The sequence below is a fragment of the Nicotiana tomentosiformis genome, chromosome 5 (genome assembly GCF_000390325.3).
Source record: "Nicotiana tomentosiformis chromosome 5, ASM39032v3, whole genome shotgun sequence".
NCBI classification, from domain to species: domain Eukaryota; kingdom Viridiplantae; phylum Streptophyta; class Magnoliopsida; order Solanales; family Solanaceae; genus Nicotiana; species Nicotiana tomentosiformis.
Genome location: NC_090816.1, coordinates 2,127,257 through 2,152,973, shown reverse-complemented (window position 1 = coordinate 2,152,973; position 25,717 = coordinate 2,127,257). Strand labels below are relative to the sequence as shown.

The 25,717-nt window shown below is 37.7% G+C and overlaps 1 protein-coding gene and 1 non-coding gene across 2 annotated transcripts; both read right to left on the bottom strand.

Moving 5' to 3' along the window:
* Window positions 1-393: 393 nt before the first annotated feature.
* On the bottom strand, window positions 394-3,156 carry LOC104095180 (protein yippee-like At4g27745). The gene is made up of 2 exons (XM_009601275.4): window positions 2,882-3,156; window positions 394-2,133 (listed from the first exon to the last, which is right to left on the bottom strand). The coding sequence occupies exons 1-2, from the start codon at window positions 2,975-2,977 to the stop codon at window positions 1,906-1,908; spliced, it is 324 nt and encodes a 107-aa protein (XP_009599570.1). The 5' UTR covers window positions 2,978-3,156; the 3' UTR covers window positions 394-1,905.
* Window positions 3,157-5,941: 2,785 nt separating this feature from the next.
* On the bottom strand, window positions 5,942-6,014 carry TRNAF-GAA (transfer RNA phenylalanine (anticodon GAA)). The gene has a single exon. It is a non-coding gene; the product is annotated as a tRNA-Phe (tRNA).
* Window positions 6,015-25,717: the final 19,703 nt, after the last annotated feature.

Sequence of the window (25,717 nt, the reverse complement as noted above, 5' to 3'; positions counted from 1 at the left end):
GAAGATGCCAAGGGAACTCAACATCTAATATTTATACATATCTGTTGCCTTATATAAATAGTGTCATTTTCCGGCAAAGAGAGTTGCCCCCTCCAAAAGATTTGGCATTTGGTAAGTCTCGTATCAGGCCATAACTATCAAGCTTTAGATTATAGATGGGCTGAGTAAAATTATTGTTGGGCCAGACAAGTACAATTCATATCCTGGAATTACAAAGCCCAAGAGAAGCTAGCTTTGACATTTGGTCAACTGGTGGCTGAGAAATTATTCTGTTTCTTTTTTGTATCTCGTGCATTAATTCCCACCACAATTTTCAGAAACTCTGCTTCACTTCTTCACCTATACTTCATTTCCTTTCTCAAAAATTCCTTACCAAATTAATTCCAATGGATACTCTCTCCACCTCAGTTTCTTCACTCAAAGTTCCAACTCTGCGTAGGAACTCGGCTGACCTTTACTCATCTCATTTCAACTTCCCAAATCACCACTTATTCCCTACTTTCACAAAACCAACTTCAAAAATCTTAAACAAAACCAACTCTTTTATCCAAACCAAGACTTTCAATATCCCTACTTCCGTTCCATGTAAAAATCTACCACTCAAACAATCCTCCTCAAGACATCAAACAACTCATACTAGAGCTTCAAGTGGTTATGCTGCAGCACTAGTCGATATAGCTAAGTGCAACAACTCATTAGAAATTCTTGAAAGGGACGTTATTAAGCTATCCAAATGGCTAAGAAAAGACCCTTTTCTTTTCTTGGAAGATAAAGAAAAAGGGTATGTTCTTAAGGAGATATTGTCAAAGGGGAAATTTCACAAACACTTGGTGGGCTTGTTGAAGCTTTTAGTGGAGAAGAACAAAGTGGGGATAATAAATGAAGTGTTGATGGAATTTGAAAGAATTTATGATGAGGTTTGTGGGGCACAAATTGTGTTGGTTTCATCAGATGTGAAAATGGAGAAAGATAAAATTTTTGGAATAGCTAAGAAAGTACAAGAACTTAGTGGGGCTGAAAAAGTGAAGGTTAAGGTAAGACATTTGGTTGATGATAATAAGAAGAGGTCACGCTTCTCTGCTCTATAACTAATTAACTTTCTATAGTGATAAATTCAAGATTTAAAGTCCGTGTATTCCATTTTGTATATGCGTGCCAGTTTTTTTCATGTCTATGTGTTGAATATATGGTCCAGATCCTGCATGAACGGGAGGTGCTTTGTGCACTGGACTGCCTTTTTTTTGGTTTAATATGTGGCGTCTAGTCCGCCACTAACTTATGAAAAATGCTCTAAACTATGGTCAGGTGTAATGTTTAGATTGTAATTGCTGTATAGTTTGGAGCTGCAAAGGTTTCACCTTTGTGAATGATAGGTAACATATTGCACTTATGAATGATGAAAAGCCAAAAAAATTATATGAATAAATGTACAATTATAGTATTTTGCTTAGAGTGCAAACTTTACACAAATAGCCGGCTGAAATCACTATTTACTTTTTCTGGTCGGTATACATAGATTATGTTCTGATTTTACACGATTATACATGAATTATATTATTATACTTCTGCCAGCTATTTTTAGCTTAAACGGCTGGGTGGACGGCTATTTAGGTTAATCTTCTATTGGGGTGCGGTCCCACTTATAGTATTATATTGAATTTGTTATTGTTGGGTTGCGTGATATACACTTATTCGATAAAAGTGATCAAACATTAAAGAGGTATGTCATGTAAAAAGTTGCCCGTGAAATTGGGGTGTGTCATAAGAATTTGTGTAACTCGTTCTCTGATCTAATTTAAGTTTATTTATCAAACAAATAATGTTCAAATTCTTTGTACAAATTTTCCAATTAGGCACATACTTACACTTTAAATATGTGAAATCAACATCAATTTCCCACACAGGCTACCAATTATCTTTTACAATCTTAAATCTTTCGAAAACAAATTTTCCTTCTTTGTATTTCTGGCTTTCATCATATGCTCTTTCATATTTCCATCCTAAAACTTCCCCACAATCAGAACACTTAACATCTGCCACAGTATGCAAACCTGTCATTAGGTGCCGATCTTCCTTCTGCCCTATTACTACATTCATGGCATGTGTAAATAAATAAGCTCTCCCTGTTCTTGCCTGTCTTTCACAAAATACTGTGTCATAAATAAAGACGGACATAATACGAGTTCAATAAGTTCAACTGAACTCAATATTGTTTTGCACAAAACACAGAAATATGTACGCGAAAAACAATTACTTACTAAATTTTTTAACAAATTTCAAATGCTAAACTTGTAATTTCAAAACTATAATTGAACCGGCGTGAGAACCTCAAAGATTGAACCTCATCATAAACAAAGGCAGATGTAATATAAGTTCAATGCGTTCAACTGAACTCAATGTCAGGGGAGGAAATAGGGAGGGCGTACGGGGGTTCATCTTTACCCCCTTCGCCAGAAAATCACATCGTATATACGAGATCAAAATTTTGTTTTATGTATATATATTAGCTGTTGAATCCCCTTGGTGAAATCTCGCCTTTACCACTGCTGACAACAACAACTCAGTGTAATCCCACAAAGTGGGGTTTGGGGAGGATATTGCGTAAGCAAATCTTATCTCTACCTTGTGAAGGTAAAGAGGTTATTTCCGATAAACCCTCAACACTAGAAGAGATGAAAAAGAAGCCGAAACAACAAAACAGTAACAACAACCGAATGTGAATGATCACTAAAATTTTAAAAAATATTAACTTCTAAACTCATAAATTTCAAAAGTTTAAGGGTTTCATGGCGTAAGAACTTAAAAGGTTGAACCGTCAAGTTCAAACAGAAAAAAGGAAAAAAAAGAGAAGCTTAAGATTAAGTGAAAGAAAATTCATAACCTGAAAATTTTTGGAGACGATATCATCATGAAAAGCAATGTGATTTCTGCATTTACAGCAACTGTATATCCGTGGACCAACTAATCCTTCTTCCATATGTTAGAAAAAATTGAATGGTCTCTCAAAAATGGAGGATCTTGTAGTTGGAAGCAAGTAATAAGTATGATTATTTTTAAAAAAAAGTGTGATTAATAGTAATTGAATTCGTTTGTAGAAAGATTTGTTGTTTGCTTGAAGCAAAAGCTTTCTTCAAGTTGCTGGCATCAATAATTAGACTGAAAATGAGATGAAAGTGAACGAATTAATAAGAAATTGAAACGCTTGATTGAAGATTTCTAAATTAAACAAGTAGTAGTAGGCTGCAATCAACCACCATTAGATAAAATAATTAGGTGTTGATAAGGATGAGATTAGTCACAATTTAATTTTCCCCTTGTTCTAGAGATAATGATTAATCTCATTATTATAACTTACAAGTAGTAGTAGCTAGTAAGTATATAAATTTAAATTCTTTACAAAAATAGCACCATGACGTTGCTACTGCCATGGTCCAAGAAACCTTTATTCTTTATTATTATATTATTCCTAAAAAAGAAAAATATTGAACGCGATAAAGAACTAATTATAGGTTGAACAAATTAATTAAAAGCGAAAACATAAGCTTGAATTAATGATTAAATTCAAAAGTAGCGAAAATAAAACAGTGGGAATTTCAAAATAATTTGGAATGTCTTATAGTGAGTAGTGGGGCGAAGTGCACCGGTAGCAACTTTTAAGCATGCTGTTTAAATATATTCATATTTTATAATTTATTTAAAGATTAGTCAATTCACCTAAACTTTAGAATTAATAACATGTTTGACCAAGCTTCTCAAGATGCCAAAAGTATTTTTTTTCTTCCCAAAAATACTTTTTTTCCCCTAACTTGAGGTGTTTGACCAAGTTTTTTTGGGAAAAAAAAAGTGATTTTGGGAAGAAACAGAAAAAAATAGCTTCTTCCCAGAAGCAGGAGCAGTATTGACTTTTCTTCTTACCAAAAATACCCTTAACAAAATATAGTATATACCAAAATAACCGTTAAACCTAATACTTAGGATATTAATGTATAAATATTTTTTATTATTTATAGGATAGCTTTCTAATATATAGTGACTTTAGGGGTGGATGCTTTTATATTTGTTGAATGATTTTTAATATATTTAACTTATATTAAAATAATTAAGTATTTTTAAATTTTATTTTCACATTTTACTTAAATAAAATGAAAAGATTTAATTATTGCATGTAATAACTAATTTTTGAGACTATTTATTTATTTATAATATTAACTATTAACTAAATCTATTCATGTCCTTATTCGTAATTTGATACTTAAAAGCACTTTCTGAAAAGCTTAGCCAAACACAAATTATTGCTCAAAAGTATTTTTCAGAGTGATTAGCCAAACACAATTGATTATCTCCAAAAATACTTTTTTCAAAAACACTTTTGAAAAAAGACTTCTCAAAATAAGTTGATTTCTCCAGCTTGGCCAAACATGCTATAAGTATCCTGAATTCCAAATTCAGGACTTAGTGTCCTCAATTTTTGAGCTGCTAATTTTAAATTCAAGACTAAGTGTCCTGAATTTCTGAGCTGCTAATTTAAAATTCAAGACATAAGATTCAAACTTTTGGACATAATTTTCGAACTTTAGGACATGTTGTCCTAAAGTTTGAACTTTGAGGTTTAAACTTTAGGACGTCGTGTCCTGAAATTTGAGCGAATTGACTAATCTTTAAATATATTATAAATTATGAATATATCTTAAACAACATGCTTAAAAGTGCCTCCATGATGTCATTTTCACCGAATAGTGATATCTAACTATCTCTGAAAATTACACATATCTTTGTGGTAAGAACATATATCGCATCCGCATCTGGTATTTATACCAAACCAATAATAATATGACATGACGTAAACCGTAAACGCCGAGTACAAATAAATTTTTACCAATCTCTAATGTAGATTCAGTCAGTGCGTATCACTCAAAAATCAAAACTCTTCTGCTAGGAAAATAAAACAGAAAGAAGAGAAGAACACTGCAATAGATGCATAGTGACTAATTGACTATGATGAGATATGTATTTGGCCATATCTACCAGGCCAAAGAAATACTAATTACTTTGAAAATTATAAACTTGATTGCATAAAATGAAAGTGGAATAATTTCCTTATAGGCTTTTATGCTCTAATCGTCAACTTTCGTGGCTTTTTGCTCGTTTGGTTTCATTATTTCATTCGTGATTCTCTCTTTCAGGCTTCTTCGTATCTTGTGGATTTCTTCTCATTCCGTTTTCTGTCATAACAAGTGTAATTATGGACAATATTTTGACTAACGGAGTCCATCTCACATAAACATAAGTATCTTTGCAAAGTATAAACTTTGTTGTCAATATTCTTTGGGACCCAAAAATATTGCATTGTGTGGTGGACATTATTTGCACAAGTTATATCTCTTCTTTTTTTTACATCTAAGAGGCCAAGATTTTTTTGCTTATAAAATGGAAGGCCATTAGTTCATTTTATACTTACCAACAAGACTTGAGTCTTCATTTCTTGTTTCTTCTTTTCCTCCTTTATTAAGAGTGTTTTGTATGAGAGTTAGTGTTGGGAAGCACTTGTGTGAACCCTTTCTTTGGAGTGATCTTGTGAGTTTATTCTCTTAGAGTATTTGGGATTAATTAGAGCGTTTACTCTAATTTTGTACTCTCTTTTGTACTCTTGTTGGTATAGTGAAATTGCTTCTCTCCGCTTGTGGACATATGCCACTTTGACCGAATCACATTAAATTTGTATCTTCTGTATATGCTTTAATTGGCCGTTGTTATCAATTTACATTGTCTTTGTTATTGTCATTATACCGTTGTTTGGCTAAATTTCGCACTACGCGGTTCCGATCCTAACAACAAGTTTTATTTTCAATCTATTCTTGTCTGATTAATAGAAACATTGACAAAAAAAATAAGAAGAAAACAATTAAAAGTTCCGCTTGTTGGAAAACGGATAAAATGTATTTGCGGTGAACGTGGATCGAACACGTGACCTTCAGATCTTCAGTCTGACGCTCTCCCAACTGAGCTATCCCCGCTGATGTTGCATTTAATACAATGAAAATTTGATATAGATAACTAAGAATACCATGGCCTTTGTCTTTTTAAAGCTGAAGTATTAAGATATTGTCTCTGAATCTGAATATTAAATAATTATTAATATTATTTATTTTCTAAAACTCAAAAAAAGAAATTATGAACTAAATTATTGGAGTACCATTTAAAAAAGAGAAATAGAATAATAATAACTACACTTCAATCTCAAACAAGTTCAAACCGCTATATGAATCCTTATAATCCGTGTTTCTGCTTTTAAAATCATCTCACACCAATATTGTACAACAGAAAATAAAAATACTCGAAATTCTTTATATATTTGCTACTTGAATAAAACCTCTGCTAGGGTTAAAAAGACTCTTACAAAGCATAGGACTTAAAGTAAATGTGCTAACATGATTAAATCATATTCCCAACTAATTGATACCGTCTTTTTCTTTCATTTATTACTCTATGTATTTGGGCTATATTTATATGGATTCAAGAGATTATAAGTGTTTCAAAACAACTTTCCTTTCATTTAATTTTTAATTTGCTTTGTCTTTTTAATACCTTCATTCACCATGATTTCACCCTTATGCATATGGGCAAAGCTACATTGCCTTGAGGGTGGTCAGTTGACCATCCTTTATTAAAAAATTACACTGTGTATATAGATAAAAATATTAAGTTTTAGATGTGTATAATATATATTGAATACCCTTTGTCGAGAATTTTTTTTTTCACTTCTTTCAAGTTTGAACATTCTTAAGAAAATTCTTGGCTTCGCCCTTGCTTACGCACCCATGCATATGAAAGTTGACATAAGATATGACCAAATCACTTCAAGCTACTCTCATTTTATCATCAAGGTATGTTACACCTTTTCATGAGTGCGATCATTTTACACTTAAAAAAAAATGTAAGATGCACAAAATTTGTGTAGTATAATACTGCTTTGAATTTTTCAAGGCCAAAAGGCTAGTTACCTGCTTCCCTTTTCCTGAGGTCATGAATGACTTGGGTATATATCTACTTCATATTAAAAAACCTTCGAAAATTTCAATACTAGTAGCTTAAAATCCATATAATCTAAGAAAAATGACACTATATAGCCGTTATAAAAATAATAGCCGAAAAATGTATAAAATTTGTATATCTTTTGTATATATATACATTCTATATGTTATATACAAAAATTATACAAGTTTTATATACTTTTTCGGCTACCAAATATAAATAGTTTATGTCACGGGCTAAAAGTGATAATACCCTATAATTAACTAATGTGGTTGACTTGCAACTTATGCTAACAACACAGTTTTCTTAGAATAATACTTTCTTCATCCTATTTCATAGAAATTTTTATTGTATAATTATAAATCATCTTAATAAGGTTAAAATGAGAAGTTTAAAAGTTCAAATTGCAACAAAAGAAATATAGAGGGGGCAAATAGTAGTATTGGTCAAATTTTGACGGGTTAAAATAGATCAAATTAAACGAGACATGATCCAAATCATCTAATATTTTCTTGTATTAAAACAAGTAGGATCAAATAAAATAAACCTAATTCCCCAGCACAAGCCAACCTCTCTCCTTTCTAATTAATTTTGCTATTAATTTAATTTTGACCGAGAAGACCAAAAATCATAGACCCCACAAAGCCAGAAACCTAACTCAGCCATTTTTTCTCTACTACAGTAATTTATCTTCACCCCTTAGCATATTTCCTCCAAAATTAACAGTCCCTCACAAAAGCTAAAGCTGAAAAAGAAAAAGAACCAAACATGCAGACTCATCATCAGTCATCGTCACGTTATGGATTTTATTAGTATAATAATATATAGTACATCTTTTTTCCATTGGTAACAGTTGTTGAAACGTGTCCATTTGCATGATTAATCAAACATTTGCTAACGTGATTCTCTTCAAGAACAGAGCGGAGAAGATGACAAAAAGAGTGGAGATGAATGAGATCAAAGCATGGTAAAATTCACAATAGGTTGCTGCTGCTGTAATCTTTGATTTCCTCTTTTTATTTTTTTCATTTGGTTTTTACAACAACAACAAATTCAGTGTAATACCACAAGTTGGGTTTGGGGAGGGTAAATGTATGAAGACCTTATCCCTACCTTCAAAAAGTCAAAGAGGTTGTTTCCGGAATACCCTCGGCTTAGAAAAAATAAAAGAAGAACAACAGCAAGCACACCAATAAGAAAACCAAAGCAAAATACAAAGAAACAAAACAAACACTTTTGGTTTTGAGATTGTTAAAATTGTTACTTATATGCTTTCATTGTTTATTTTGCATTTTTTGGCCCTCACATTTAGTAGAGAAGAATGAATTAAATTATTGGAGCATTTGGAAAAGGAAATACAGCAACTATGTATAGGGTAAAATATGTTATATTAAATGATATAAAGAAGTGACACATGGAGCCGAAAGCAGAGGATAACTAAAACTGAAGGCAACTATTCTGTCTGTTACCAGAAAGAATGATACTCATAAAGATGAAATAAATGCATGTCCCCGGTAATATTTAATGAAGAATATTCTATAGCATTTAGTACACTGCCCGTTACAAAGAATATGACATTCATGCTCGTCGTTACACATTCTTCAATGGCCCTCATAATTGACATTAAAGAAGGGCTTGATCCTAGGACCTTATTTCCTAGGTGCAACTATAAATAGTGAGTTTTATTAACATTGTAAGGGACACAAATTTTCTGGCAAACTTACGCTACACTCTATTCAAAACTTTATATAATTTTATCTTCTTGCTTTTTGATTTCATTGCTGTTGTGCCCGGAAGCTCTGCTCCCGGAACTATTATTTTTGTTACTTCATCTCCATCTCAAGGCTAAGTATTGCATATTTATCTAATTCTTCTATTATCTCACGATCAAATTAATTCACCTGTATAGAAATCACGCATAAATTAAATTATACCGTTTTACGGGTAAACAGTTTGGTGTCCACTGTGGGGCCTTGACAGTCGTGTAATTAAGTTGGTCCTTGTCTCTTTTACTAACATATTTTGATTATTTGTTATTAGAAAAAAATCACAGAAAATGGCAGATAATGGTATTAACAACACCCACAATCTTAAGGCCCAAGGAAACTAGCCTCAACACGAGGATTCAATCAGTGATACTCGCAATGAGGGGAACAATGCCACGCCAGTCCACGGCAGGCGGTACCCGTGACATGTTCGGGAGGTGACTCCTGATGATGCTGAAAAGGAGCATGTTGTTGAAGCGGTAAGGGTCCTGCAGGAGCAACAAGAGGTCATTCTAAGCCATCTCACACGGCATGATAAGGTTATGGCAGAACTAAAACTGGCATTATTAGGTTGCTTCCAATAACGCGAATGGGGGAGGTCCAGTTCCTCCCGGTACTCCCGCAAATCAATCAATGCAGAGGATCAACAAAAATACCTCGAGGGGCGAGGCTGGCTTCGATGGGGCCGGGGGAGCGGATCCGATCCTAAAAACGAGAGCGATTTCTTCAAAAGCGAACTCATACGGTTTCTAAGGGAAGTGAACGCCCGCATGGACCAAATACCGGGTGCACCACCGGTGCTGAAAGGGCTAAACTCAAAGAAGTATACTTAATTGTCGTACAAACCAAGCTCGGTACCCGAATTGATCCCGAAGAGGTTTAAAATGCCTGACGTGCCAAAATGTGATGGGACTTCGGACCCTCAGGAGGATATTACCACCTATACAACAGTGGTGAAGGGGAACGATTTAGCTCCCCACGAGATCGAATCAGTTTTGCTGAAAAACTTCGGAGAGACTCTCACGAGGGGAGCCTTGACGTGGTATTCGCAGTTACCTGAGCATTCAATAGATTCCTTTGAGATGCTCGCGGATTATTTCATTAAGGCTCATGCTGGGGCAAGAAATGTGCAGGCTCGGAAGATCGACATATTCATAATTGTACAAGGAGAGTCTGAGTTTCTACGGGAATTCATAACCCGGTTCCAGAAGGAAAGGATGTTGCTCTCGGCTGTTCCGGGTGAATGGGCGGCTGAAGCATTCACCAAGAGTTTGAATACGAGAAGTTTCGATGCTTCCCGAAAGCTAAAGGAAAGCTTGCTCGAATTCCAAGCGATGACTTGGGCGGATGTTAACAACCGGTACGAGTCAAAGATAAGGATTGAGTATGATCATCTTGGCTTCACAGCGTCAGCTAAAGGTCGGGAGAAGAATAAAGAGAAATCAAAAGATAATTTTGACATAGATAGATGGTCTTCGAGTGGTCGGCTTTTACCCTATGAACGGGACGAAGGACGCGGTAGAGGTTTCCGGACTACAAATAGGTTTGCTACTGATAGAAGAACTGATCGCGGAAGAAACAACAGATCACTACAGGACAAAGAAACATTAGGTTCTCGAGATCCTTCCTACCCAGACTTTCAGAATACAACTTCAATGTCAATGTAGTAGAGTTGTTATCGGCTATGAGAAACATTAAAGAAGCACAGTTCCCGAAGCCGATGAGGTCCGATCCCAGCCAGAGGGATCCTAATTTGTGGTGCGAATACCACGGGATGAACGACCATCGGACTGGGGACTACCGACATCTGCATGAAGATGTGGTGACACTACTGAAAAATGGCCATCTCAGGGAATTCATAAGTGACCGGGCCAAAAATAATTAAGATCGTAACCATGATAACATGAAGCCCTCAAAAGCAGGAGAGATCCACCGCGCCAGACGATCAACATGATTTTCGGGGGGAACGAGACTAACGGGGTTACCTTCTCGGTATCAAAAAAGACGAATGTAATAGTAACCCACAACAAGAGGCTCCGGGAAGTCGCTGAAGACGACATCTCTTTCACGGAGGAAGATGCAGACAGATTATTGCTGTCGTTTAACGATGCATTGGTAATTTTTTAAAATTTATTAGATTTTAAAATTAAACGTATTCTGATGGATCCAGGGAGTTCAACCAACATTATACAATAGAGGGTATTGGAATAAGCCAAACCTACCAGAAACATCATTCCAGCCACAAAACTCCTCCTTGGGTTCAACCTCGTAAGCGTGACAACTCGAGGAGAGATCCCGCTACCCCCAAATGTTGAGGGGGTGATGAAGACGACCCTTTTCGAGGTTGTGGACGGTGATATGGGTTAAAATATTATCCTGGGAATACGTTGCACGAGATGAAAGCTGTACCATCGACGTATCATCAGCTACTAAAATTCCTAACTCTTGAGGGGATTAAACAGATAAAAGGCGACAGTCAACAGCAAGGGAGATGAATGCAATTTTGGTCTCCAGTAACAAAGAGAAGGAGTATGCGACATAACAATTATAGGAACCGACGCCCGCTCCCAAATAAAGTAAAGTAAACCAGGGGAAGAGGCATCAGAGTCTTATCAGGTGCCAAGATATTTCCAGGTCCCAGAAGAGACGGGCATAACGAAGTCCACGGTGGAAGAGCTTGAGCAAGTCGCATTGTTTGAAAAGTTCTTGGAGAGGAAATTCCACTTAGGGACAGGTCTTCACCCCTAGCTCAGGTCTGGATTTATTGAATTTATTAAATTTAATATCGATTGTTTTACGTGGTCGCATGTAGATATGGCAGGTATCCCGATGGAAGTAGTCGTACACATGCTAAGCTTGGATCTCAGCATCCCTCCGGCAAGACAAAATAAATGTCCTATTATCGAGGACAAAAATAAATTCGTCAAAGAAGAGGTAACTCACCTACTTGAAATCGGTTCGATCCGAGAGGTAAAGTATTCGGACTCGCTAGCTAACGTAGTAGTAGTTCCTAAGAAGAACAATAAATTTTGCATGTGCATAGACTATAAGTAATTGAATAAGGCGTGCCTATAAAACTCATTCCCACTGCCAAATATCGATCAAATGATTGATGTAACGGCCGAGCAAGAGTTAATGAGTTTCCTCGATGCTTATTTCTGGTACAGCCAAATTAAGATGAACCCGAAGGATCAGGAAAAAACTTCGTTCATAATAAATTTTGGCACATATTGCTATAATGTGATGCCCTTCGGGCTAAAGAACGCCGGAGCCACTTATCAGCGGCTTGTAGACATGATGTTTGAAAAACAGATAGGGAAAACCATGGAAGTTTATATAGACAATATGCTTGTTAAGTCTTTGAATGCAGGTGACCATCTTAAGCACTTGCTAGATACTTTTGACTTCCTAAGGAAGCATAACATGAATCTTAACCCCGAGAAGTGTGCATTCGGGGTCAGCTCCGGCAAGTTCCTAGGATTTATGGTGTCACAAAAGGGGGTTTGAGATAAACCCCAATAAAATCAAAGCTATTCCAAGACATCCCGGACCAGCTATCAAGCGTAAAAGAAGTTCAAAGGCTCACATGGAGATTGGCCGCTTTGAGCAGGTTCATTTCCCGGTCATCGAAGAAGTGTCATCGTTTCTTCGTGCTACTCAAAAAGAAGAACGACCTCAAATGGACCCTGGAATGCCAGCAGGATTTGAGGGATTTGAAATGGTACTTGTCAAGCCCTCCATTACTATCGAAGCCGGAGGAAGGCGAACAATTGTTAATCTACCTAGCAATCTCGGAAGTAGAGGTAAGCACCATATTAGTCTGTGAGGACGAAGGTACGCAATCTCCCATCTATTACGTTAGTAGAATTTTAAGGGAGCAGAAATTCGCTACCCGCATTTGGGGAAGCTGGCCTTAGCTCTCGTAGTCGCCGCTTGAAAGCTAAGGCCTTACTTCCAATATCACTTGATAGCTGTGGTAACCACCTTTCTCCTACGGAATATTCTTCATAAGCTCGAAATTTTGGGTAGGCTGGCCAAATGGGTCGTCGAAATGAGTGAATTTGACATAGAATATAAACCTAGGACTGCGATTAAGTCACAGGTTTTGGCCGACTTTGTGGACGATTTTAGTTTGGGATTGCTGGCTCTAGCAACCAAAGAAGCAGTGATAGTGTCAGAATCGACATCAGTAGTTCGGAACCTATTTACGGACAGAGCTTCCAACTTAAAAGGGTCCGGGCTTGGCATAATATTAATCACGCCTTTGGAAGAAACCCTAAGGCGGGCCATAAAAATGGTCCCTTTGATTAATAAGGAAGCAGAGCATGAAGATTTGATTGTAGGACTCGAATTAGCCCGGGGACTAGATTCCGAGGTCATAAAAATCAAATGCGACTCCCAGCTGGTGGTAAATCGGTTCTACGGGATCTTCGAAGACAAAGAGGATCGCATGCAACAATACGTAGTGAAGGTTCAGGATCTGCTTGCTTGATTTTGGGAGTGGTCAATTACGCATACCCCGAGGGAAAAAAACTCAGAAGCGGGCGCATTAGCTAACCTCGACTCATCAACGGAAATGAAGGGATTAGATTTTGGTACGGTAGTACAACTCATGCAATCGGTTCTGGACGCAGATAGCTACTATGAGATAAATACGACTAATTTGGTCTGGGACTGGAGGAATGAGATCATTGATTATATCGAACACGGGAAGTTTCCCGAAGACCCTAAAGCATCCCGGGCTCTGCGCGCCAAAGCAACACGATATAGCTTCAAAGGAGGCCAATTGTACAAAAAATCTTTCCAAGGCCCGCTGGCCCAATGCTTGGGAGCCTCCGATGCTAATTATATTATGCGAGAAGTCCACGAAGGGATATGTGGAAATCATTCGGGCGCAAACTCCTTAGTACTAAAATGTAAGGGCGAGATACTATTGGCCCCGAATGTAACAAGACGCCAAATCTTTCGTAAAAAAATGCGATAAGTGTCAATGCTATGCACCGCTGGTACATCAACCAGCAGAACCATTGCACTCAGTTTTGTCTACATGACCATTCATAAAATAGGGAATGGATATCGTCGGACCACTGCCGCCGACCCCTGGTATGGTAAGATTTCTTTTGATTGATACTGGCTATTTTTCTAAGTGGGTTGAAGCAGGTCCTTATCAGAAGATCGACGAATGTGAGGTGGTGGATTTCTTATGGGAGAACATAATTTGCAAATTTGGAATACCAAAAGAGATAGTCTGTGATAACGGGCCACAATTTATAGGCACAAAGGTCACAAAGTTTCTTGAAGACTTGAAAATCAAACGAATCACCTCTTCGCCCTATCATCCAAGCGCAAATGGTCAAGCGGAATCAACGAACAAAGTGATCATATAAAATCTCAAAAAGAGATTGGAAGCAACTAAAGGTAAATGGCACGATGAACTGCCTGGAGTACTGTGGGCATACCGAACAACGGCCAAATCGAGCACAAGAGAGACTCATTTCTCCCTTGTGTACGCAGCAGAAGACTTGATCCCGGTGGAAGTAGGGGAACCTACCTTGAGATATTTCTAGGCAAATGAAGAGGCAAACAACGAATCAATGCTAGTCAATTTAGAGCTACTTGATGAGCATAGGGACTTGGCGCATATAAGGATGGAAGCTCGAAAACAAAGAATAAAAAATATTATAATCGAAGAGCCAACCTCCATTATTTCAAAGTGGGAGACTTGGTTCTAAGGAAAGTAACTCAAAATAACAGGGAATTTAACGCTGGGAAGTTAGGTCCTACATGGGAAGGCCCTTACCGGGTTTCAGCTGTCACCGGGAAAAGGATCATACGAATTGGAGAACCAAGATGGAGAGAAGTTACCAAGCAACCGAAACGTGGCACACCTAAAGAGATACTATTGCTGAAGAATATCACGTGTGTTGCTACAGCATACTTTATTATTATGGCACGTGAGTTGTCCGTGCAGATTATAGCGCTTGGGCGGAAGGAGCCCCTCCGGAGTCTGTACACACCCCCAGTGAGCGCAGGTACCTACTGAATGCGAGTGCCGAGTGCCGAGTGATGAGTGACTGGGAGGCATGAGTGATTGTGAGGTATGCCGAGTGGCAAGAGTGATTATGAGGTATGCCCGAGTGGCACGAGTGACTGTGAGGTTTGCCCGAGGGGCTGTATATGAGTGATGTTCTGCCCGAGGGGCTGTTTATGATTTTATCAATGAGTTGCATTGCATTGGCATGCACACATGACATACATGCATAAAAATGTATTTCCTCGTATTGTACTGCATCACAACATTCATGATTTTTCACACATTATTGACAGATGGGCATAGTGATGCATTTGTTTTTACACGGGTTATTCGGAAGGAAAATGAAACATCTTCTTTATTATTGACAAGATTTTGGGAGAAATTTATTGTTTTCAAACTATTCATATTTTTGGCAACTCCAGCAAGCGATTTGGGTGTTCACTGAGGTATTTGAAAGGAAGAACTATAATTTTTGAAACCATTATTTGGCTGAGTATTTTATCCCTGAGTTACTTCTGGTATTATTTGCCTTATGTTATTATGGATTGTTGTGGACTATTGGTTTTGGACCCGACTTGGTGGAAGCTCGTCACTACTTTTAACCCACGGCTAGGTTTGTTACTTACTCAGTACATGGGGTCGGTTGTACTGATACTACACTTCTGCACATTGCGTGCAGATGTTGGCTGTTGTTGCTGTGCTCGATGGTTGCGGGACTTGAAGATGTACATGCGTTCTTATTGTATAGCTGCCTTTTGTTCAGGGTAGCCTTAGATTTATAAAAGCTCTGTTTATGTATTATTCAAACAGACTATGTATTTATTTTGTTTCTGCTTTGTATACTCTATTCTTAGAAGCTCGTGATTTATACTACCAATTCTTGGGGAATGTATAAGGTTAAGATAATTATTCACTTAAATTTCTTTAATAATTGTTATCGGAATTGGATAGTTGAAAGTTGGCTTACCTAGCGGGTTGGGTTAGGTGCCATCACGACTAGTTGGATTTTGGGTCGTGACAGCCAAGCAGCTACCTCGATAATCTCCAATAGATAAAACTCCGAGAACTAGCAACCGCCATGTCCAGAAGTACCTGGATCTGCACACGAGGTGCAGGGTGTAGTATGAGTACAACCAACTCAGCAAGTAACAATACTAAATAAAGAACTAAAAGTAGTGACGAGCTTCACAACTAAGCCTAATTACAGTAATTTACACCATAAGAAAGTAGGCATGCTTGTAAGTTTAACAATTAAGGCCCAAACGGTAATTTCATATCAAGTTCAACTGAAACAAGAGATAATATCTTTCAAAATTTCCAACACAATGATATATGACAATTGTAGTACAATAAGAATGAAATCAAATGCATACTCTCAGGACCATAGTCACTTAGGCATTCCATTCACTCAGCACTCAGCACTCGCACTCAGTAGGTACCTACGTTCACTAGGGATATTACAAACTTCGAAGGGGCTCCTTCAGCCCACGCGCTATAATCCGCACGAACAACTCACATGCTATAGTATCAATATCTGGATCCGCACGGACAACTCACATGCTGCACGAACAACTCACGTGTTGCACGAACAACTCACGTGCTATAGTATAATATCTGGATTCGCACGGACAACTCACGTGCTGCACGGACAACTCACGTGCTATAGTATAATATATGGATCAACACGGACAACTCACGTGCTGCATGGACAACTCACGTGCTATAGTATAATATCTCACAATCAGGCCCTCAGCCTCACTCAGTCATAAATCTCTCCAGTCTCTCAGACTCTCAATAATCATGAAATCAGCCCAAACAACAATGATATGATGCATCAATAATGAACAATAAAGACTGAGATAAAATAAACAAGTAAACTGTGGCTGAGTACAAAACAACAATTAAGAAGATAGTTCAACATGTACACGACCTCTATGGGTCCCTACAGTGCCAACACATAATCTAAACATGATTTGTGGTTCAATTTCTCTACTACATGGAGAATGTACAGATAACAACAGATTATTCAACTACACAGTTCCATGGAATTTGATCAAGTCACAATCCCTATGGTGCACGCCCACACGCCGGTGACCTAGCATATGCGTTACCTCGAAACTGATCACATAACACATAATCCGAGGTTTCATACCCTCAGGCCAAATTTAGAACTGTTACTTACCTCAAGCCGATCAATTCTTTATTCCAATAAGCCTTTGCCTTGCAAATCGGCCTCCGAACGCGTCGAATCTAGTCACAATTAATTCGATTCAATTAATTCAAATTATAGGAATTAATTCCATATGAAAATACTAATTTTTCAACAAAATTCAAAATTTGCACTCAAAAATCGCCCGTGAGATCCACATCTCGGAACCAGACAAAAATTACAAACTATGAACGCCCATCCAACCACGAGTCCAACCATACAAATTTAACTAAATTCCGATATCAACTCAACCCTCAAATCTTCAATTAATGTCTTTGAAGATTTCTACCATTTTCAACCCAATCTTTACCCATTTGAACTCAATAATCTTTCCACAAACTTTATTGGTACGTGTAAGTTTAAATAATACTCTTACATCCAATAATCATACTCCCAATCATCCATCTTTACCCAAACTCGAAATTGAAGACTAGGGTTAGAAATTCCTACCTCTTTGAAGCCCTACCAAGATCCTTGTGAAATCTTCAAACCTTGAACTAGAATTGATGGACAAATGACTAGGTCTTCACTTTTGCTTTAAGATGCTCTCACCTCTCTCTAAACTATCAGATGAAACCCTTCAAAATGACCCCTAATAGTGTTTTATAAGAATGGGGTCGGGTTTTTAAAACCAAAAAAATGAAGCTCCGAAACACACTCTACGGTCGCATATGCGACCGTATAATTCTTCTACGTCCCACATAATGGGTCGCAAAAAGGCCCTTCGGAACTGGGCAATACTGCTTCAGTCTGCGATCATTATGCGTCCTACATACATGTTCTGCGATCGCATAATGCGCCGCAAACCAGACTCTGCAAACTTGGCCTAACCTGCTTTACTCTGCGGCCATTATGCGGTCCGCAGAAATGTATTTATTTATTTATTTTCAAAATTTTCCTTTAGCGCATTGTTCAACCCACGAAACCTTAATTTCCTTAGCAAAAAATTTTCGGGGTCGTTACACATAAGTCAACATCCGATCAACCTTTTCAACTTAAGTTCTAAACCTTGAAATTAAGTGTTTCAAATCATTCCAAAACCTCACCGGGCCCAAACAAATTACCCCGACAAGTCAAATAACAATCGTAAATCAAAATTTGAGCAGTAATTAGGGAGACCGGGTTGTAATACTCGAAACGACCGGACGGGTCGTTACAGAAGATCACTAAAGCAGACATCAAATATTTCTCTCATATCCAGTTTGAACCAAAAAAAAGTGGATGAGGCACTTGGGGACAAAAGATGGATAACTGCAATGAAGGAAGAGCTTGATCAATTTGAGAAAAATAATGTATGGGAACTCATTCCTAAACCACCAAATACAACCATTGTTGGAATAAAATGGGTGTACAACAATAAGTTGAATGAATCTGGACAAGTCGTACGAAATAAAGCTAGACTGGTCGCACAAGGCTATTCATAACAAGAAGGAATTGCTTACGAGGAGACCTTCATCATTGTCTCAAGGTTAGAATCTATTCGCATGTTACACCCTATATTTTCGTACATAAAACTGCGTCGTGAGCAAACTAATGTAGGACCCAAAAAATAAAAAATGAGATCATCTTTGAAAATATATAAAGCAAGTTAATCATGTTACCTTGGAAGTTATAAATATTGAAGATCATGAACAACAAGTAAAAATAGGGTTGGAAGGTTCAAAAGCTAAAGGAATTGAAGTAAATAATGTTTCGTCGAAAGCCGACAAGTTGGGAATGTTATAGCATGTACTTTTGGGGTGAGACCAGGGTGTTTAACATAATAATGAGGTTATGTTATTCGTATGATAGTCGTGTATTATATTTTGAAGTCAAGCGAGTGGTGGAACAAAAGTCGATGAAAGTCATCACAAGTTACGTTCATACGTTTTACTGAAACTTTGGGTCAAATGTAACTGTGATTTTCTCCCAATATCTTAGCGTTATGGGGTGTTCCACCCATAAATTTAAATATCTATGAGTCTATTTTACAACGCATTAAACTGTTTGTCAATACGATATCAGAGTAGAGAGATATGGGCATTTTTGCGAGACTGCGCAGACTGTCACCTACTTGCTTAAACGAGAATCCAAAACTGGGCTAATTCAGGTCGTCCAAAATTGGGCCATTTCGGGTCGTTCATAGAGGCCTTTTGAAAGGCCTATCCCCTTCATATATTAGGATGATAATAGGGCAAAATAACCAGACTTAATCTCTGCAAAAAGCCTCCCAAAAATTTCCCACAAACCCCAATTGATTTTCTCTCCCTTTCAAGTTCTAATTGGAGGTAAAGCCCAGAGTTTGAAGAACCAAGATAGGAGCTGAGTTATCCCACAAATAAGGTAAGTTTACTGCTCTCTTTCATCAATTCTTTATAGTTTTAGATGCATGGTAAGTTGTTCTATATTTGTAAGAACTCACGGGACGGTGATCGGAAGCCGTGAGTTCGAGTTATTCACTTGTAGCGGACTATTTTATGGATTGTTTTGTAGACTGTTTGGTGTTGCTGTTGGGCTACGTGATTTACTACTATTTTGTGGAGTTTTGGAGGAGGAAGTGTGTGGATAAACACCACATAAATACAAGATGTTGGGCTGGTCGTTCATCATAATATTTTCGGGGTTGTTGACACTACTACGGTGGTTGTTTTGTGTATGAAGAGATTGGGGTGTGTTGGGCTGTTTTGTAGTATTGTGTGGCGTACATAAGTTTGGAAAATAATGTATATATGTTGTTATTGTTATTTTTGGTGTTGTTGGTGTTATCTTGAATTTGGAGGAAGTAAGGATTATAGAGGAGAGGTTGTCCGTTTTAATACAAAATAAGCATGTCGTTCGTTGTGCGATAGTTATACGTTTCATAACTTAATGATAATATTATTATCGTTGTTGTAGATTAAGGTGAGAATAGGCGAGTTCAACTTGGTGATTGGAAAGAGTGTGATAAGGTATGTTAAGGCTAAGCCATTCCTTCATTTTGGCATGATCTCATAGCTACGTGTGTTAATAATGAGACATAAAGAGAAGTTCATATTCATGAATTTATTCACATTATTCTAGTCTCATAAGTTACAGTATTATTCATTATCGAGACTCTATATTCAATTTAGTATTGTCTTCTTCCAATCAAGAGAGCAGAGGGCCTATACATATACAGTATTACAGTATTTTCACTACCATCGAGCTATAATCGGTGGGCAGGCCCCTATTGGGCAACCTCTGATCAGATGGTAAGTTATATATACCGAGCCTACTGTGGCCGAGCGCCTATGAGCGAGCCTAGGATGACCGAGATACAGAGCCTAGTATGGCCGAGCGCCTATGAGAGAGCCTACTACGGCCATGCAGTTACACGTACCGAGCCTTATAGGGCCGGACATTTATTTTACTTAATATATTGAAGGAGTTGAGTTAGTATCAGCATGTAAGTATATCTCCAGATCATCTTTGACTCCCAGTTACTTCCAATTATTATATTATCAGTTCAGTTTCAGTTTTCAGTTATGTTATTACCTTACATACTCGGTACATTATTTCGTACTGACGTCCCTTTTTTGGGGACGCTGCATTTCATGCGTGCAGGTTTAGATAGACAGACGGGTAGACCTCCTCAGTAGGTGTTTTCAGAGTTCAGCCTGATCGGTAAGCTCCACGTCCTTCGGAGTTATCGGGTCTAGGTTTTTGTGTACATCTTTTGTATGTATGTATATATGTTATGGGTAGGTCGGGGCCCTGTTCCGATCACAATATATCCATCAATAGAGGCTTTTAGACATATCCTGTCAGTTAGTGCACTATGTTGGGCTTGTAGGCCTGGTATGTATATTTTGGTGGTTACTCAGTTGTAGTAGTTATGATGGCCTTGTCGGCCCAACTTTATATTGATGTTTAGTCAGCGCTAGTTTTCATTCAGTTTTATATTTTGCTTCGCAAATTGTCTTGCAAGGTGGCCCCATGGCCAAATTATGATATTATATGTTCAGAGTCCCTTAATCGTAATTTGGTACACCAGGTTAGTTAAGGCACCGGGTGCCAGTCTCGCTCCCAGGTCGGGGCGTGACATCGCATTCTATTAGCCTATGCTGCTCACAAATATTTTAGACTATTTCAGATGGATGTGAAAAGTGCTTTCTTAAATGGGTTCATCTCTGAGGAAGTATTTGTTAAGCAACCTCCAGGATTTATAAATGAATCCTTTCCAAATCATGTCTACAAATTGTCCAAAGCATTGTACGGTCTAAAGACAGCTCCTAGAGCTTGGTATGAAAGGTTGAGCTCATTCTTAGTCGAACATGGGTTTGACAGAGGTAATATTGATACTACTTTTTTTATCAAACGATCATCTCAAGGTAATTTAATTGTAAAAATCTACGTAGATGATATTATTTTTGGCAGCACTAACCCTGTTTTATGCAAGGACTTTTCAAACATCATGAAAGGAGAATTTGAAATGAGTATGATGGGGGGGAATTAACTTTCTTCCTTGGGATTCAAATCAAGCAAGTACATAAAGGGATTTTCATTAGTCAAACAAAATATACAAAAGAGCTCATCAAACAATTTGGCATGTCCAATGCAAAGTCCATAGGAACGCCTATGAGTTCGTCAACTACCTTGGATGAAGATAACAATGGTAAGAGTGTCGATGAAATAATGTATCGAGGTATGATTGGTTCTCTACTCTATCTTACAGCTAGTCAACCAGATATTATGTTCAACATTTGCAAATGTACAAGATATCAGTCTGCTCCTAAAGAATCCTACTTGACTGTTGTTAAACGTATTATCAGATATATGATAGGGACAGTCGACTATGGATTATGGTACGAAAGCTTAGATGTCTTTGATCTCAAAGGTTTTTCAAATGCAACTTTTGCAGGAGATAAAATTGACATAAAAGTATAAGTGGAATGTGCCAATTACTTAGAAAACCTCTTATATCCTGGCACAACAAGAAACAAAGTTGTGTAGCCCTATCTACTATTGAACCGAAATATTTGGCAGTAAGAAACTGCTGCACCCAAGTCCTATGGATTATGCATCAACTATTAGATTATGATTTACACCTTAACTGCTTTCCTATTATGTGTTATAATACTAGTGCTATTTGTCTATCAAAAAATTATGTGCATCATTCTAGGGCTAAGCATATTGATATTAAGCATCATTTTATACGTGATCACGTTGCTAAAAGTGATATTGTGTTAGAATTTGTCAATACTGAAAATCAGTTAGCGAATATTTTTACAAAACTACTGCTTGAAGAAAGATTATGTTTCCATCGTAACAAAATTGGTATTTGTACAATTGCCGTATAACTGTACTTAGTGTTTTCTATAATTGTCTAAGTTTAGTTTATGTCCATATATATTCTTCATAATTTTTGCCAAAATATTTTTTAGTACTTGATTAGTCTGTGCATGTATTAATTGTGAACTGACGGCGGGCTTGCAGAAGGAAACCTTTTAGTTGCCCTTCACACGTCTCTCTAAGAATCGAGGCTTCCACTCAAACCCTTTCTTAACCCCTTCCCCCTCTATCATATCTCCCATTCTCTCAAAGAAACTCTATCTCTATCTCTCTGTTCATTACTCATGGCCAAAACCAAACCCCCTCCTTCCTCCTCTATACCCAGAAGAAGCCATCGCTTCAAGAAAACCAAAGATGATCTTGTTGATGTAGAATCCTCTGAAAGCACAGACCATCTATTGACCGAAAAGAGGGCAGGAAAACATCCAATGGAGCCCATCCCTAAAAAATCTTCTTAGAAAAGAGGGAAAACTGAAAGTGTAGAGTTTGGCCCTGAAGACAAAATGAACTTCTATGGCCCTAAAGAGAAGGCTAGGTTTGTTGCTTTCAAAGTAAAGTCGATTACTTTTGGCCGCACTGTAAGTTTAAAATCTATACAAAACTCTCACTCTGATGTTATCTCTGTGTTCAAAACTTAGAAACTTGTCTCTCTACTTGCTACTGTTGGTATTACTGTCTATGAAGAACCTGTGCGTATGTTTTATGTAAATCTATTTGTGAATTATAAAGATGATCCAGAATCCATGATTTTAGGAATTCGTATTATTCTTGACTCTTATCAGTTTGAGAAAATCTTTGCAACAAAGTTGGATGGGTATAGTTTTTTTGTGCAACACTCCAAGCCAGATAATTTTGAAGTGTCGTTTGAGGAAGCCAAAAGTATGTTGTCAGAAAACCCCCCTGATATTGGTCCAAAAAGTTTGAAATTTGAACACCGCGTACTAGCCCACATTATCGCTACCACTTTGCTACCCCGTACTGGTTCTCTTATGACTCTGTATCTCAGAGATGTGTTTGTTTTGTACTGTTTGGTAAATGGGAAGGCCATCAATTGGTTTGCCTGGGTACATCAGTACATGCTTGAAAGCATCAGGGATGTCTCATCTTCTGCGAACAGTTTGCCCTATGATTTACTAATCTCTCACATATTAAAAGTTATGAAAGTGGATATGTCCCTATATGCTCTTAAAACCATCTCAAGGACATATGACAAGACTGCTTTTGCCATGATGGGATATACCTTAATTGAGGGAACATAGCTTAAGAAAGACAAAGCACTTGAGTCCATCCCTCATCAGAGCACTGGAGGGATTAAATCTGAAGCCAACAAATCCTCTTCCTCAGATCAGCTGCTGCTAATGCAGTAAAACATTGCAGGTATCAAGGAATTACTAACCTCTATGCAGGAACAGGTGGACAAGATCAGAGCAGTAACCAAGGAAACTGAAGCAGATGTGGCTAGGCTAAGGATCACTCTCCAAGCCACAAGGAAGCAAGGAATCAGGGCTATGCAGGATGTAACTGAGAAGCTAACCAAAGCCACCAAAGATATTGATGCCTCCTATGACAGTTTCAATACCAAAGTGATCAACACCTTGAAGTATTTCCTTGGAAGGAATTAGGTGTCTTTTTATTTTTTGTTTTATGTGGTAATTGTTAAAATTGTTTCTTTTGGTTGTGTCTGGATGAGCATGTCAGTCGACTATGCTCAGTATAACTGCTAGCTGTATATAATTTTTGCCTACTTCACTAGTACTATTATTAGCTATTGTTCTTCTTGCTCTTTTTTGATTGATGTCAAAGGGGAGAAGAAAAAGAGTACAAAGACAAGGGGAGAAACAAACAAGGAAGAGCTCCAAGATAGGGGGAGTACACTCGTAAAAGGGAAGTACCCATAAATTAGTCGAACTCTTTTTAGATTATTGTCATCATCAAAAAGGGGGAGATTGTTAAGTTTAGAATTTTAATAATGATCAATAATCTAAAGAATCCTTGACTAATGGCATCTCATTGTGTGCAGATCTGGAAAGCAACGACAATGATGAAAGGAAAGAAGATCATTCTCAACGGCTATATATTTTGAACTTTGCTTTACATGAAAAATGAATCAATCAATCAAAGAACAAAGAAGGAAAGTCAACCAGTCAGCCCTGTCAAAGATCCTCAAGAGCGCAAGAACGAGAAGAAAGCTAATCATGGCTATAGATCAAATCTAGAACAATCTGCGGAAGTTCAAATCAAGGAGAAATGGAGGAAGCAATTCATCATGATTAAGGATAAATCTAGATACCCTTTCAAGCTAGATTCATGAGGCTACCATTAGGTCTCACTCTTAGATGTCTATGCCTCGGAAGGAAAGATCTACAATAATTATTGTCATATAATCCCAGAAGATAAGGAAACAGAAGACTCATCGAGCTATAAAGGAAGAAGTAGAAGAACATCCAAACGCACGCAACTACATCATATATTTCTACGCCTTTCTAGTTATTAGTACAAACACCGTATTCTTAAGTCTACAAGTGTCACAAAAGATAGTATGAGTTAGAAAAAAAAAATGAGAGTTGTGTCAATACTAAAAAGAATCATTGTTTTTGTATATCGTTAGTGGTGAACGTACTAAAATTGTCACTGTTGTAAACACTTACTAAAAGATCTAAGAGAAACCTTGTGACCCAAGGGAACTGGACGTAGGTACCACACCGGTACTAAACCAGTATAAAAATTATTGTGTCTTCTTTACCTTTCTATCTCATCAGTTTATTTCTACTGCGATCAATCACTATGTAAAGTCTAGTTGACTAAATTCCTACATAGTCAATTAAGATTTTTAAATCAGTTACAATTCACCCCCCCCCCCCCCCGTACTTTCACTCGGTTTGTGTAACTAACTCAACAGATTGAGCAGTCTGTTGAGTTGAGGAAGGTCGTCGTCTTCTGTGTAGAAAAGCCCTTTCCTCGCTGGCTTTTCCATCATCGCCAATCATCACGATATCATTGGCCGGCTCGGGCGGAGGGCTAATCACCACGACTTTTGGAGATGACTCGGGGGTAGCATTTTTCGCCCTCGTATTCTTTCCCCTGGTCGCGGAGGAACGCCTTATCTTTAGTTGCTTGTTCTCCGGTCGGGGAATCCGAGAAGAAGCACTCACACCAGAAGCAGTCTCGGAGACGCCTATCGGTGAAAAAGCCTTCTGCAGCAGCCTCGCCGCATCAGTAAGATTGACCAAAACGTTCTCCTCAGGGACGACAATCGAGTCGTGGGGTAGACTTGAATTCAGCAAAGAGAGAAAGGATTAATTAATTTCCTCACACAAAATGCAGAGATGAGACGAGTCTAAGTAACCATGATTTTTGGCCTTCCACCCGTATTTAAGGGCCAGTTCT

What these genes read in the sequence shown, in the direction of transcription:
- LOC104095180 (XM_009601275.4), bottom strand. Translation starts at nt 2,977, where the DNA reads ATGGAAGAAGGATTAGTTGGTCCACGGATATACAGTTGCTGTAAATGC. An exon ending in TCGTCTCCAAAAATTTTCAG is followed by an intron (nt 2,134 to 2,881) that starts GTTATGAATTTT and finishes TGTGAAAGACAG; the next exon opens with GCAAGAACAGGGAGAGCTTA.